The sequence below is a fragment of the Coregonus clupeaformis genome, chromosome 17 (genome assembly GCF_020615455.1).
Source record: "Coregonus clupeaformis isolate EN_2021a chromosome 17, ASM2061545v1, whole genome shotgun sequence".
Classification (NCBI taxonomy): Eukaryota; Metazoa; Chordata; class Actinopteri; order Salmoniformes; family Salmonidae; genus Coregonus; species Coregonus clupeaformis.
The window spans coordinates 49,835,254-49,851,677 of NC_059208.1; the positions used below are offsets into that span (position 1 = coordinate 49,835,254).

The following is a 16,424-nucleotide window of genomic DNA, read 5'->3' on the forward strand; positions in this document are numbered from 1 at the left end:
TGATGGATGGAAGCTTCGTCTGTGATTATTTTATAACATCACTCCTGAGTCTGAACACTCCAAACCAAACTCCAGTCACCTGCAACCTGCAACCCTCCACTATACAATTAGCAAGTAATTTATGTGTTTAAACCTCCCCATAGATCAGTGTTTCCCAAACTCGATCCTCGGGCAAACAATCTAGGCCTTATTGCAATTTGACTTGTGATTTAGAGCAAAACACTTGGGTGAACTGTTGGAATCATGGAAATAGAATAATAATTCTAATTCTATAGTTAGAATATAATAGTGAGCACTTTGAATACAGTGTTTGACATGACAACAAATAAAAAATGCCAGGTAGGAGTTATTGTGACAGGGTAGAAACCAAAGTGTTGACAAGTGTTTTCTTGGGGACCCTATCATCTTTGGCTACATTTAATGTTTTCTCCTAGCTACTTCATGTAGCTAACATTCTTGCTTCGTGTATTACTCTTTGATTTAGAAGATACTGTTGCACAAAAAAAACATTCCCCTGTAGGTCTATGCCATCACTGGTATTATCAGGCTGTATAGCTAGTTAAGTTTGCTCTGACTCAGTACATTATTAGCTAGCTAGCGATTAGCGTTAGCGGCTAACAAGATTTAGGCCCAACTTGCTAAGAAAAGACAAACTAGCTGTTTGCAGATGTAAGAAACACAAACTAATAGTGTAATTCTAGAACGTTAGTGGATTTACATTAAGAAGGAAAGTGAAAACAGCATCGTCATCATCAACATTGTTGCATTGACCATGCAGACTGAACGCAAGTGTCTCGTGGTCGAGGAACAAATCCTTGAGTGACGGGGCAGGACTAGGTCTGTGTGGAGAGCGGCATGGAGAGCGAGAGAGAGGAGAGGGATGACTCAAGTAGCGAAGTAAATTATAAAAATGGACGTTACACACAGCATATCACATTTTAACAAACCAAACATTCAAATACCGTTATAGAAGGTCAAGTAAAAACCCAAACCGGTCTGTGCATCAACACCGGTATATGGTAATAGACATTATACTGCCCAGCCCTACATCAAGGTAATACTGGCCTGGGGTGTAGTTCCATAGGATGACTCATGTTGAGTAAATTATGGTCTGTTTCAGTAACTCTCAGCCAAGGCCGTCTCCATGGAGATCTGGTCAGAGTGAATGCCCTCTCACCTGAGTTTGAACTCAACACTAATTTCAAGTATTTAGGAGAATATGAATGTTTCATAATCTTGTTAGGTTTTTTTGTTAGAGAGAGAGAGAAGAACAGAGAGAGATGGAGAAAAGGAGGGAGAGTGATTGTGAATGACAGTTTTACGGTGTATGGTTGGTTATGATGTTCTGTCGTCTCTTCATCAGCCGTCACTTAACAACACGACATTCATATCATTACATCTCTCTCCCGCCATTTAGAAGAATGTGTAAAATTAGCACCTCTTTCTCTTCTGCGTCTTCTTCCGTTTTAAACTAGGCTCTGCTGCTCCCCTCTGTCAGCCCTTAACACACACACACACACACACACACACACACACACACACACACACACACACACACACACAGGCTCACTTGCACGCACACACACCTTCTCCAAGGAGAGAACTGGAAAGGATTGAGGGAGGGATTGGGGTTTTAAATAAATGTATGTAGAACATTATTTTGGTTTAGCCTACTCTTAAAAGATAAAATAACTGGTGTGCATGATGTAAAACGAACTGATTTGATGCTCTCATTAACCCATCTTCAACTTTGGCTTTCTTTCTATCACAACTCAGCTGGGATATAAATGCTTTTTACTTCTCGGCTGCTGGGCTGTTTAAACTTGTTGATCTTGCTTTGTGCAATACCACTCTTGTATTATGATTAACAAGGTACGTAACAGGTATTTGTGAGATCCTAGTCTTGTTGTGTGTCCTGTGTTGTTGTGAGAACAATATGGTAGTGTGTGTGTGTGTGTGTGTGTGTGTGTGTGTGTCTAGCTGTAACCTGTCCTCCTGCTTTGGGTCTGTAGGTGGGTTGGAACACAGCGAGGGATTACTACACGTTCCTGTGGTCTCCCATGCCGCAAGACTATCAACCTGGAAGCACCGTACACAGGGCTGTGGTGTTCCAAGGTACACACACAGTTTACATTTACACACACACACACACACACACTGTACATTGACACACTTACTTACGAACGTACACACACACACTGAGCATGGGAAGCACTGTGGTATACTAAGGTAACCCCTGGATTTAGCAGTCCCTGTATTAAACCAGCTACCTTATTTTATTGATGGAACAGAACCGTGGTCAGAGACTTGAAAACCTCTCTCCCTCTGTAGAGATATTACACACACACACCATGGAGGGCCGGTGAACTGGTTTTACAGGAGCTGACATGGTCAGATATGACACAGTGAAAATATGAGCCCACTGTGGTGTCAGTGGAACTCTGCATATGTTTATATCACAGACCATGATCTTTACCTCAAATACAGTGCAGTTGAATTACTGTACTTTTACTCTGATTGTAACTCTGACCTTTGATTGAATTAAGTGTTTACTATGAGTTTAAGATGTAAGGTAGGGAAGATAAGTGATATATATATATATATATATATATACACATTAGATTTATACAAAGTCAGGATTCAGCCCATGGACTGTGAACTGCCGACGTTCACAATGCCTCTCAGAGTGCTGATCTAGGTTATTTATTTTTTTAGATCATAATGCATATGATTATATGCACAGGGGGGACCAGATCCTTGATTAGCACTCCTATTTAGGGCACAGTTAATCGAATATCCGAACGGACGTTAGTATTCGATTACTTGGGAGAGTATTCATTTTTGAGGCTTTGTCTAAAAGTCAATAAAATGATCTATGTGATATTGCTACATAGCCTATAAGGACAGACCATTACAAGTAACATTTAAATAAAACAACAGTTTCATGACAGTTGTTAAGAGTGTGCCCCATAAAAAAAAAGACGCACCATTACCCTAAACACTTGTTTCACACGTGTAGCTTGTTGTTATTGTCGGTCAATCACAGCGGCGCTACAGTCAGAGGCTTCATGTGAAGTGGAAGATTTCTAATCAATGCAAAATGGAATTAAAATTACGGAATTCAGTTGGCTAAATGAGAAGGAGTAGGCTACAATGATCAACCAACAGGTAGGCTGTTGTTTAATATGAATGGAGTTGATGTAGACAAGGATGGGAAGCGCAGGCAAAATAGCCTCAATTAGCCTTGCTACTTTAGCTAGCTAGCTGGCTAACTTAGCTGGCTACTGTAGCTTCTTTACAACGATTTGATGTAGTCAACAGGCACTACCAGATGGTATGATAGATGAACTTGTTGCTTCCATAAGTTATCTAACTAGCGCAAGTCGGTTTGGCTACTTTCTCTCTCATGTCCCCCCCACATTCTGAAATTGCATTTTTGTCCCCCCCAGTTTTATCTTACATTTACATTTACGTCATTTAGCAGACGCTCTTATCCAGAGCGACTTACAAATAGGTGCATTCACCTTATAGCCAGTGGGATCACCACTTTACAATGTTTTTTTTATTTTTTTTATTTTTTTTAAACAAACAAAACGCAACCAATTCACCTGACGATACTGTCTCATAATGCCACGCTGCACAACCTTCCAAACATTCTCACACTGTCTCCTCCCTCCGCAGGGTACTATGTTCCCAAGAGTGATGGGGAGTTCTATCAGTTCTGTTACGTCACACACACGGGTGACATCAGAGGCGCCAGCACGCCTTTCCTGTTTCGCCCGGCCACGCCCACCGAGGACTGTCTCACCGTTACCGAGGACGACAGCAACTCAGACATACTGGTGGTGACCACCAAAAGCAGTGTGCTGGAGGTACACACACACACACACACACACACACACAGCGAGAGCGATACAGTATAGCCGTCTAAATGTTACCAGTATACAGTCTCCTCTTCTCTCCTCTGGTGAGCAGCAGCGTATAGAGGAGGCGCAGCAGGAGCGCAGGGAGCTGTTGAAGACCATGCACCACCTGCAGGAGGAGAACCAGCAGCTGCAGGAGGAGCACAGGAGGCTGCACAGAGAGAGGGAGCAGGAGAGGGAGACCTGCAGCCTGCTACGCATACACAACCAGGTGAGGAGGGGGGACGAGAGGAGAGGGAAATACTTAGCACAGGAGACTGTACAGAGCGAGGGAGCAGGAGAGGGAGACCTGAGTGCCAGTTCCTATTCAGTGATCACAGGTTCAAAACATCAACATTTAGGAAGTTTAAGAATGATCTGTGTCCATAGTTGAACACACATAACAGTGTGTGTGTGTGTCTCTGTGTGCACTATGTATTTGCACAGAGTGTGTCATATTTTTCTTTTGTTTCGTGTGTGTGTGTATGTATGCCCGTTTCTCTGTCCCTCGTTAACGAGCTGACTCACTGGGCCCGGATGCTAACTGGACGCGGTCTCCCGGGCATCTGGCATCAGGGCAATGCCATCTCAACCACAGAGTGAGCAAATATGGCATCAAGGCCACACACACACACAGACTACTACTCCTCCCCCCACACACACATTCTAATTCACACCCACATACACACACTCAAGCCCCCTTACACACACACTCACAATGCCACCCACTTGCAACCTCTTTTAGAATGCGTGTGGAATGAGAGACGGTTATCTGCAAAACCGCCTGAGTGAAAAAACGCCCTGCACAGTTTAGGGACTAAGATGACTCAGTCACGCCATTGTACAAGGGCACTACTCTCTCTCTCGCGATCTCTTTCTCTATCGCTCTCTTTCTCTCTCATCTTTCATCTTAGTACAACTGCTGAGAATGACTTCAATTTTGTAATTTATTTTAAGTACCATTTGGTGTGTTGTTCAGTGAATAAACATTTCCATATGACTTAACCAGCAAAGTAAGATTTAACCCACTGAAACTAGAAGAAAGAGGGGGAGGATTAAAGGAGAGAGGAGGAAACTGTCAGGGGAGAAGGTTGATGATATGGAAACAAAACCAGTCTCTTACTGCCCCCTGGTGCTTTTTCCTAGTGTGTGTTTTGTTTTAGTATCCTTATGGGGACCAGAAGTCCTCACAAGGATAGTAAAACAAGGCTATTTTAGGCTTAGGGGTTAGGTATAGGGTTTGAATTAGGGTTAGGTTAGGGGTTAGGGAAAATAGGGTTTTGAATGGGAATCAATTGTTTGGTCCCCACAAGGATAGTAAAACAAATGTGTGTGTGTGTGTGGTAGACAGCTTTGAGAGATGTCCTACTTTGCTCTTTTTATGAAGTACTAAATCGCTGTAAATAAAATGTACACAGATTATTATTATTAATGTCGGATTCTTCATTCAACAAGGGTTTCTCTTATTAAATAAGTAATGTGTGTGTACTCGTGTTCGTTTGTGTAGTACACAATAACATTTTGAGTATATTCACCATGGCCCTATAGTGCAGCACTGATGAAAATATCCTTTAGCTGGACCATGAAAACGTAAGTACATATTTTGCGGCTGCTAATTTTACGACAACACGTTTTATAAGGTCTTTATGCGCTGCTAAAGTGCCTCCCAAACGGCTGCAGTTAAATCATACAGTCATCCAGGGAGCCAGAGGGCTGTACCTGAACTACACATGACATCTGGGTGTGACACTGTGTGTGCAAATATTATATACTACACCTGTATATTTGTGTTTGATGGATGTGCTGTATCTGTCTATCTGATGCACAAGTGTGTGTGTGTGTGGGTGTGTGTGTGGGTGTGTGTGTTGAGAGATGGAGGGGTGTTTATGTAGGCGTGCTGGTCTGTCAGGTGCAGTGTGCTGTGGGTGAATTAATGTCCTCTACTTCGCAACGTGTTCCAACAGGGGAGATCACTGGCAGGACCAGGTACAAGATACAGGATATATAGTACGCCAACTGGCTTCCTCTCCTTGTCTCCTCTTATTCAGAACATTAGGATGGAAAACTACGCTGTGCTTTTGAAGGGAAATGGGCGGTTCAATGCCAGACATTCATTATCACACAGCATTTTGATAAAGGAGGGTCTAACTCAGGGGTGTCAAACTCAATACAAAGCCAAGCATCTACAGCATTTCCCCCCTCCCTTTTACTTGATCGATCAATTAAGGTCATTGATTAGATAGGAACTCCCCACATCTCGTTGTCCAGGTCTTCATTGAACACAAATTGAGAGGAAATGACAAAAACCAGAAAACACTCAGTCCTCCAGGAATTGAGTTTGACACCTCTGGTCTAACTGGACAGACCGACAGGACCTGTGATTGGTTAACAGTGTGATTGACAGCTGAAGCTGCCTGTGGTGTGGTTGCAGGAGCTGCTGCGCTCCTCCCAGGGCCTGTCAGAGGAGAGGGAGGAGGTGAGGAGGAGGCTGCAGGAGGCCACAGACAGGGTCAGACAGCTGGAGGAGGACCTACTGGGAGTCACACAGAAAGGACTGCAGAAAGAGACCGAACTGGACTGGTGAGGAGGAACGCACACACCAGGGTTTTCATTAGGAAAATGTGGCACTGGACATTTGGCCGGCAACATTTTAATTTACCGGGCATTTGAGAAATCTGCCGTTCTCATATGCATTGGGTGTGTAACCTGATTAAGGCGTCCACCCACACTGCTCAGAATGAAAGAAATCACATTTTAATTATGGTAATTCATATTAACAGAACATGCAAGTTGAGCATGCAACGATGTGTGGTCCTTCATACCGAATTCTGATGTGCACTTTGAAGATGTTAGAATAACTGTCCACATTTGCTTTTCCTCAGCCAACAAGACGAGTAACGAACAGCAAAATCACTAGCCTATGTCAATCCTCAATCCCCCATAGTAGAAGAGTTTACCTATTCTATTGGTCAGCTTGTCGAGAAATAGCCTATTCCAAACAGACTCTGGAACAGTTGTGGGAAGATAGAGCTCAAATTCATCCAACCAGTAGGTCAGAAAGTTTCTTAAAATGTTGATAAACTATTATTTCTTCACATTATAAGCACAGCATTGCGCACAAGGCAGTAGTCTACACGCAAATGTTTGTTCCAATTAGCAAATAACACCTTTGTCAAACACCGCACATGGGAGCGGTTTCATGTCACAGAGATGAAAATATCTGTAAGAAATTTTAGGAAGAGATCTAATAGGCTACTTTGAAGCAAGGTAAGACATGCCTCATAATATGTATTAAAATATTTCAGGTTTCAAACAATTTAAGTATGCCTTTACAAAATGCATAGCCTACTGCCTCCAGCCCATTGCCAAGTGGTGTGTGACGCGCTGATGAAGCCTGCCTTCTGTTGCAGTTTGAGATGCTGCAGCAGCAGCTCTTGCGCTGTCTAATAGATTTTCCACTCAAAGGCGCTCTATCTGTATGCTGTAGGGGTGTGATAAATACGATCCATAACGAATATACTGTAGACCGATAAGCATGACCAATCAAATGTATTTCCATCTATGAAGAGGATAAAAAGCATTATTTCGCAATGGATTTTTTCTTCTTCTGGCGGCAATTTTAATTACCCCCCCACACACACACACACACACACACACACAGCTAGACTACTGGGAGTCACACAGAAAGGACTGCAGAAGAAAACTAACTGGACTGTTGATGAGAAACACACCATAGATACTATACTCAAATGACATACAGTACAGAAAACTAGAGAGAACATTATTGGTATTAATGAAGTTGTTGTTGTTGTCCAGTCTGAGAGACAGGTTGGAGAAGCTGACAGCAGAGAGAGACAGTCTGGAGACCCAACTGAAGAATGAGAAGGACGAGAGGGACCTCTACAAGGTGAGAGGATACACTGTGTGTGTGTTCATAATGGTCTGTGTGTCTATAATGGTCTCTCTGCGTCTGTGTGTCTATAATGGTCTCTCTGCATCTGTGTGTCTATAATGGTCTCTCTGTGTCTGTGTGTCTATAATGGTCTCTGTGTCTGTGTGTCTATAATGGTCTCTCTGTGTCTGTGTGTCTAATGGTCTCTGTGTCTGTGTGTCTATAATGGTCCCTCTGTGTCTGTGTGTCTAATGGTGTATCTGTGTCTGTGTGTCTATAATGGTGTCTGTGTGTCTATAAAGGTCTGTGTGTCTATAATGGTCTGTGTGTCTATAATGGTGTCTGTGTGTCTATAATGGTCTCTCTGTGTCTGTGTGTCTATAATGGTGTCTGTGTGTCTATAATGGTCTCTGTGTCTGTGTGTCTATAATGGTCTCTGTGTCTGTGTGTCTATAATGGTCTCTCTGCGTGTGTCTATAATGGTCTCTCTGTGTCTGTGTGTCTGTAATGGTCTCTCTGTGTGTCTATAATGGTCTCTCTGTGTCTGTGTGTCTATAATGGTCTCTGTGTCTGTGTGTCTATAATGGTCTCTGTGTGTCTGTGTGTCTAATGGTCTCTGTGTGTATGTGTGTCTATAATGGTCTCTCTGTGTCTGTGTGTCTAATGGTGTCTGTGTCTATAATGGTCTCTGAGTCTGTGTGTCTATAATGGTCTCTCTGTGTCTGTGTGTCTATAATGGTCTCTGTGTCTGTGTGTCTGTAATGGTCTCTGTGTCTGTGTGTCTATAATGGTCTATGTGTGTCTGTGTGTCTATAATGGTCTCTGTGTGTCTGTGTGTCTATAATGGTCTCTGTGTGTCTGTGTGTCTATAATGGTCTCTGTGTGTCTGTGTGTCTATAATGGTCTCTGTGTGTCTGTGTGTCTATAATGGTCTCTGTGTGTCTGTGTGTCTATAATGGTCTCTGTGTGTCTGTGTGTCTAATGGTCTCTGTGTGTCTGTGTGTCTAATGGTCTGTGTGTCTATAATGGTCTGCGTGTCTATAACGGTCTCTCTGTGTCTGTGTGTCTATAATGGTCTCTGCGTCTGTGTGTCTATAATGATGTCTCTGCGTCTGTGTGTCTATAATGGTCTCTCTGTGTCTGTGTTTCTATAATGGTGTCTCTGTGTCTGTGTGTCTATAATGGTCTCTCTGTGTCTGTGTGTCTATGATCGTCTGTGTGTCTATAATGGTGTCTGTGTGTCTAATGGTCTCTTTGTCTGTGTGTCTATAATGGTCTCTCTGTGTCTATGTGTCTATAATGGTCTCTGTGTCTGTGTGTCTATAATGGTCTCTGTGTCTATAATGGTCTCTCTGTGTCTGTGTGTCTATAATGGTGTCTGTGTGTCTATAATGGTCTTTGTCTGTGTGTCTATAATGGTGTCTGTGTGTCTATAATGGTCTTTGTCTGTGTGTCTATAATGGTGTATCTGTGTCTATATAATGGTGTCTGTGTGTCTATAATGGTCTCTCTGCGTGTGTCTGTGTGTCTATAATGGTCTCTCTGTGTCTGTGTGTCTATAATGGTCTCTCTGTGTCTGTATGTCTATAATGGTGTATGTGTGTCTATAATGGTCTCTGTGTGTATGTGTGTCTATAATGGTGTCTGTGTGTCTATAATGGTGTCTGTGTGTCTATAATGGTCTCTCTGTGTCTGTGTGTCTATAATGGTGTCTGTGTGTCTATAATGGTCTCTGTGTCTATGTGTCTATAATGGTCTCTCTGTGTGTCTATAATGGTCTGTGTGTCTAATGGTCTGTGTGTCTATAACGGTCTCTCTGTGTCTGTGTGTCTATAATGGTCTCTGCGTCTGTGTGTCTATAATGATGTCTCTGCATCTGTGTGTCTATAACGGTCTCTCTGTGTCTGTGTTTCTATAATGGTGTCTGTGTGTCTATAATGGTCTCTCTGTGTCTGTGTGTCTATGATCGTCTGTGTGTTTATAATGGTGTCTGTGTGTCTATAATGGTCTCTCTGTGTCTGTGTGTCTAATGGTCTCTTTGTCTGTGTGTCTATAATGGTATCTCTGTGTCTGTGTCTATAATGGTCTCTCTGTGTCTGTGTGTCTATAATGGTCTGTCTGTGTGTCTATAATGGTCTCTCTGTGTCTATGTGTCTATAATGGTCTCTGTGTCTGTGTGTCTATAATGGTCTCTGTGTGTCTATAATGGTCTCTGTGTCTATAATGGTCTCTCTGTGTCTGTGTGTCTATAATGGTCTCTGTGTGTCTATAATGGTCTTTGTCTGTGTGTCTATAATGGTGTCTCTGTGTCTGTGTGTCTATAATGGTCTCTCTGTGTCTGTGTGTCTATAATGGTCTCTGTGTCTGTGTGTCTAATGGTATCTGTGTGTCTATAATGGTGTCTGTGTGTCTATGTGTCTAATGGTCTCTCTGTGTATGTGTGTCTATAATGGTCTCTGTGTCTGTATGTCTATAATGGTGTATGTGTGTCTATAATGGTCTCTCTGTGTCTGTGTGTCTAATGGTATCTGTGTGTCTATAATGGTCTCTGTGTCTATGTGTCTATAATGGTCTCTCTGTGTCTGTGTGTCTATAACGGTCTCTCTGTGTCTGTGTGTCTATAATGGTCTCTCTGTGTGTCTATAATGGTCTCTCTGTGTCTGTGTGTCTAATGGTCTCTCTGCGTGTGTGTGTGTATTTAATGGTCTGTGTGTCTATAATGATCTCTGTGTCTGTGTGTCTAATGGTCTCTGTGTGTATGTGTGTCTATAATGGTCTCTGTGTCTAATGGTGTCTCTGTCTGTGTGTCTATAATGGTCTCTCTGTGTCTGTGTGTCTATAATGGTCTCTCTGTGTATGTGTGTCTATAATGGTCTCTGTGTCTGTGTCTATAATGGGGTGTCTGTCTGTGTGTCTATAATGGTCTCTCTGTGTCTGTGTGTCTATAATGGTCTCTGTGTGCATGTGTGTCTATAATGGTCTCTGTGTCTGTGTCTATAATGGTGTCTCTGTGTGTCTATAATGGTCTCTGTGTCTGTGTGTCTATAATGATCTCTGTGTGTATGTGTGTCTATAATGGTCTGTGTGTATATAATGGTCTCTCAGCGTCTGTGTGTCTATAATGGTCTCTGTGTGCATGTGTGTCTATAATGGTCTCTGTGTCTGTGTCTATAATGGTGTCTCTGTGTGTCTATAATGGTCTCTGTGTCTGTGTGTCTATAATGATCTCTGTGTGTATGTGTGTCTATAATGGTCTGTGTGTATATAATGGTCTCTCAGCGTCTGTGTGTCTATAATGATGTCTCTGCGTCTGTGTCTATAATGGTCTATATGTGTGTCTATAATGGTCTCTGTGTGTGTGTGTGTGTATATATAATGGTCTGTGTGTCTATAATGGTCTCTGTGTGTCTATAATGGTCTGTGTGTCTATAATGGTCTCTGTGTCTGTGTGTCTATAATGGTCTCTCTGTGTCTGTCTGTCTATAACGGTCTCTCTGTGTCTGTGTTTCTATAATGGTGTCTGTGTGTCTATAATGGTCTCTCTGTGTCTGTGTGTCTATGATCGTCTGTGTGTTTATAATGGTGTCTGTGTGTCTATAATGGTCTCTCTGTGTCTGTGTGTCTAATGGTCTCTTTGTCTGTGTGTCTATAATGGTATCTCTGTGTCTGTGTCTATAATGGTCTCTCTGTGTCTGTGTGTCTATAATGGTCTGTCTGTGTGTCTATAATGGTCTCTCTGTGTCTATGTGTCTATAATGGTCTCTGTGTCTGTGTGTCTATAATGGTCTCTGTGTGTCTATAATGGTCTCTGTGTCTATAATGGTCTCTCTGTGTCTGTGTGTCTATAATGGTCTCTGTGTGTCTATAATGGTCTTTGTCTGTGTGTCTATAATGGTGTCTCTGTGTCTGTGTGTCTATAATGGTCTCTCTGTGTCTGTGTGTCTATAATGGTCTCTGTGTCTGTGTGTCTAATGGTATCTGTGTGTCTATAATGGTGTCTGTGTGTCTATGTGTCTAATGGTCTCTCTGTGTATGTGTGTCTATAATGGTCTCTGTGTCTGTATGTCTATAATGGTGTATGTGTGTCTATAATGGTCTCTCTGTGTCTGTGTGTCTAATGGTATCTGTGTGTCTATAATGGTCTCTGTGTCTATGTGTCTATAATGGTCTCTCTGTGTCTGTGTGTCTATAACGGTCTCTCTGTGTCTGTGTGTCTATAATGGTCTCTCTGTGTGTCTATAATGGTCTCTCTGTGTCTGTGTGTCTATAATGGTCTCTGCGTCTGTGTGTCTATAATGGTCTGTGTGTCTATAATGGTGTATCTGTGTCTGTGTGTCTAATGGTCTCTCTGCGTGTGTGTGTGTATTTAATGGTCTGTGTGTCTATAATGATCTCTGTGTCTGTGTGTCTAATGGTCTCTGTGTGTATGTGTGTCTATAATGGTCTCTGTGTCTAATGGTGTCTCTGTCTGTGTGTCTATAATGGTCTCTCTGTGTCTGTGTGTCTATAATGGTCTCTCTGTGTATGTGTGTCTATAATGGTCTCTGTGTCTGTGTCTATAATGGGGTGTCTGTCTGTGTGTCTATAATGGTCTCTCTGTGTCTGTGTGTCTATAATGGTCTCTGTGTGCATGTGTGTCTATAATGGTCTCTGTGTCTGTGTCTATAATGGTGTCTCTGTGTGTCTATAATGGTCTCTGTGTCTGTGTGTCTATAATGATCTCTGTGTGTATGTGTGTCTATAATGGTCTGTGTGTATATAATGGTCTCTCAGCGTCTGTGTGTCTATAATGGTCTCTGTGTGCATGTGTGTCTATAATGGTCTCTGTGTCTGTGTCTATAATGGTGTCTCTGTGTGTCTATAATGGTCTCTGTGTCTGTGTGTCTATAATGATCTCTGTGTGTATGTGTGTCTATAATGGTCTGTGTGTATATAATGGTCTCTCAGCGTCTGTGTGTCTATAATGATGTCTCTGCGTCTGTGTCTATAATGGTCTATATGTGTGTCTATAATGGTCTCTGTGTGTGTGTGTGTGTATATATAATGGTCTGTGTGTCTATAATGGTCTCTGTGTGTCTATAATGGTCTGTGTGTCTATAATGGTCTCTGTGTCTGTGTGTCTATAATGGTCTCTCTGTGTCTGTCTGTCTATAATGGTCTCTCTGTGTCTGTGTGTCTATAATGGTGTCTGTGTGTCTATAATGGTCTGTGTGTCTATAATGGTCTGTGTGTCTATAATGGTGTCTCTGTGTCTGTGTGTCTATAATGGTGTCTCTGTGTCTGTGTTTCTATAATGGTGTCTCTGTGTGTCTATAATGGTCTCTCTGCGTGTGTCTGTGTGTCTAATGGTGTCTGTGTGTCTATAATGGTCTCTCTGCGTGTGTCTATAATGGTCTCTCTGTGTCTGTGTGTGTATAATGGTCTCTCTGTGTCTGTGTGTCTATAATGGTCTCTCTGTGTCTGTGTGTCTATAATGGTCTCTGTGTGTATGTGTGTCTATAATGGTCTCTGTGTATGTGTGTCTATAATGGTCTCTCTGTGTCTGTGTGTCTATAATGGTCTCTCTTTGTCTGTGTGTCTATAATGGTCTCTGTGTCTGTGTGTATATAATGGTCTGTGTGTCTATAATGGTCTGTGTGTCTATAATGGTCTGTGTGTCTATAATGGTCTGTGTGTCTATAATGGTCTCTCTGTGTCTATAATGGTCTCTCTGTGTCTATAATGGTCTCTCTGCATGTGTCTATAATGGTCTCTCTGCATGTGTCTATAATGGTCTCTCTGTGTGTCTATAATGGTCTCTCTCTGTCTGTGTGTCTACAATGGTCTCTCTGTGTCTGTGTGTCTATAATGGTCTCTCTGTGTCTGTGTGTCTAATGGTATGTGTGTCTATAATGGTCTCTCTGCGTCTGTGTGTCTATAATGATGTCTCTGCGTCTGTGTCTATAATGGTCTCTCTGTGTGTCTATAATGGTCTCTGTGTGTATGTGTGTCTATAATGGTCTCTGTGTATGTGTGTCTAAATGGTCTCTGTGTCTGTGTGTCTATAATGGTGTCTCTGTGTCTGTGTGTCTATAATGGTCTCTCTGTGTCTATAATGGTCTCTCTGTGTCTGTGTGTCTATAATGGTCTCTGTGTCTGTGTGTCTATAATGGTCTGTGTGTCTATAATGGTGTCTCTGTGTCTGTGTGTCTATAATGGTGTCTCTGTGTCTGTGTTTCTATAATGGTGTCTGTGTGTCTATAATGGTCTCTCTCGTGTGTCTGTGTGTCTATAATGGTGTCTGTGTGTCTATAATGGTCTCTCTGCGTGTGTCTATAATGGTCTCTCTGTGTCTGTGTGTCTATAATGGTCTCTGTGTGTCTATAATGGTATCTGTGTGTCTGTGTGTTTATAATGGTCTCTGTGTGTCTGTGTGTCTAATGGTCTCTGTGTGTCTGTGTGTCTAATGGTCTCTGTGTCTGTGTGTATATAATGGTCTGTGTGTCTATAATGGTCTGTGTGTCTAGAGTGGTGTCTGTGTGTCTATAATGGTCTCTGTCTGTGTGTCTATAATGGTCTCTCTGTGTCTGTGTGTCTATAATGGTCTCTGTGTGTCTATAATGGTATCTGCGTCTGTGTGTCTATAATGGTCTGTGTGTCTATAATGGTGTCTGTGTGTCTATAATTGTGTATGTGTGTCTATAATGGTGTGTCTGTGTGTCTATAATGGTCTCGCTGCGTGTGTCTGTGTGTCTATAATGGTCTCTCTGCGTGTGTCTGTGTGTCTACAGTCGTGGTCAAAAGTTTTGAGAATGACACAAATATTAATTTTCACAAAGTCTGCTGCCTCAGTTTTAATGATGGCAATTTGCATATACTCCAGAATGTTATGAAGAGTGATCAGATGAATTGCAATTAATTGCAAAGTCCCTCTTTGCCATGAAAATTAACTTAATCCCAAAAACGTTTCCACTGCATTTCAGCCCTGCCACAAAAGGACCAGCTGACATCATGTCAGTGATTCTCTCGTTAACACAGGTGAGAGTGTTGACGAAGACAATGCGGGAGATCACTCTGTCATGCTGATTGAGTTAGGATAACAGACTGGAAGCTTTAAAAGGAGGGTGGTGCTTGAAATCATTGTTCTTCCTCTGTTAACCATGGTTACCTGCAAGGAAACACGTGCCATCATCATTGCTTTGCACAAAAAGGGCTTCACAGGTAAGGATATTGCTGCTAGTAAGATGCACCTAAATCAACCATTTATCGGATCATCAAGAACTTCAAGGAGAGAGGTTAAATTGTTGTGAAGAAGGCTTCAGGGTGCCCAAGAAAGTCCAGCAAGCGCCAGGACCGGGGCACCACCAGTGCAGAGCTTGCTCAGGAATGGCAGCAGGCAGGTGTGAGTGCATCTGCACGCAGAGTGAGACGAAGACTTTTGGAGGATGGCCTGGTGTCAAGAAGGGCAGAGAGGAAGCCACTTCTCTCCAGGAAAAACATCAGGGACAGACTGATATTCTGCAAAAGGTACAGGGATTGGACTGCTGAGGACTGGGGTAAAGTCATTTTCTCTGATGAATCCCCTTTCCGATTGTTTGGGGCATCCGGAAAAAGCTTGTCTGGAGAAGACAAGGTGAGCGCTACCATCAGTCCTGTGTCATGCTAACAGTAATGCATCCTGAGACTATTCATGTGTGGGGGTTGCTTCTCAGCCAAGGGAGTGGGCTCACCCACAATTTTGTCTAAGAACACAGCCATGAATAAATAATGGTACCAACACGTCCTCCGAGAGCAACTTCTCCCAACCATCCAAGAACAGTTTGGTGACGAACAATTCCTTTTCCAGCATGATGGAGCACCTTGCCATGAGGCAAAAGTGATAACTAAGTGGCTCGGGGAACAAAACATCAACATTTTGGGTCCATGGCCAGGAAACTCCCCAGGCCTTAATCCCATTGAGAACTTGTGGTAAATCCTCAAGAGGCGGGTGGACAAACAAAAACCCACAAATTCTGACAAACTCCAAGCATTGATTATGCAAGAATGGGCTGCCATCAGTCAGGATGTGGCCCGGAAGTTAATTGACAGTATGCCAGGGCGGATTGCAGAGGTCTTGAAAAAGAAGGGTCAACACCGCAAATATTGACTCTTTGCATAAACTTAATGTAATTGTCAATAAAAGCCTTATGGAATGCTTGTAATTATACTTCAGTATACCATAGTAACATCTGACAAAAATGTCTAAAAACACTGAAGCAGCAGACGTTGTGAAGACCAATACTTGTGTCATTCTCAAAACTTTTGACCACGACTGTATAATGGTCTCTCTGTGTCTGTGTGTCTATAATGGTGTCTCTGTGTCTGTGTCTCTATAATGGTGTCTCTGTCAATGTGTCTATAATGGTCTCTCTGTGTGTCTATAATGGTCTCTCTGCGTCTGTGTGTCTATAATGGTGTCTCTGTGTCTGTGTGTCTATAATGGTCTCTCTGCGTGTGTCTGTGTGTCTATAATGGTCTCTCTGCGTGTGTCTGTGTGTCTATAATGGTCTCTCTGCGTGTGTCTGTGTGTCTATAATGGTCTCTCTGCGTGTGTCTGTGTGTCTATAATGGTCTCTCTGCGTGTGTCTGTGTGTCTATAATGGTCTCTCTGC

General features: G+C 42.5%; 1 protein-coding gene across 1 annotated transcript in view; it reads left to right on the top strand.

Moving 5' to 3' along the window:
• LOC121586688 (tax1-binding protein 1 homolog A) overlaps positions 1-16,424 on the top strand; it is a 52,592-nt gene that overhangs the window by 2,736 nt on the left and 33,432 nt on the right. The window contains exons 3-7 of the mRNA XM_041903605.2: positions 2,013-2,115; positions 3,682-3,872; positions 3,976-4,134; positions 6,334-6,482; positions 7,719-7,809. Coding sequence (XP_041759539.1) covers positions 2,013-2,115; positions 3,682-3,872; positions 3,976-4,134; positions 6,334-6,482; positions 7,719-7,809 — 693 coding nt within the window. The remainder of the gene's footprint in view (positions 1-2,012; positions 2,116-3,681; positions 3,873-3,975; positions 4,135-6,333; positions 6,483-7,718; positions 7,810-16,424) is intronic.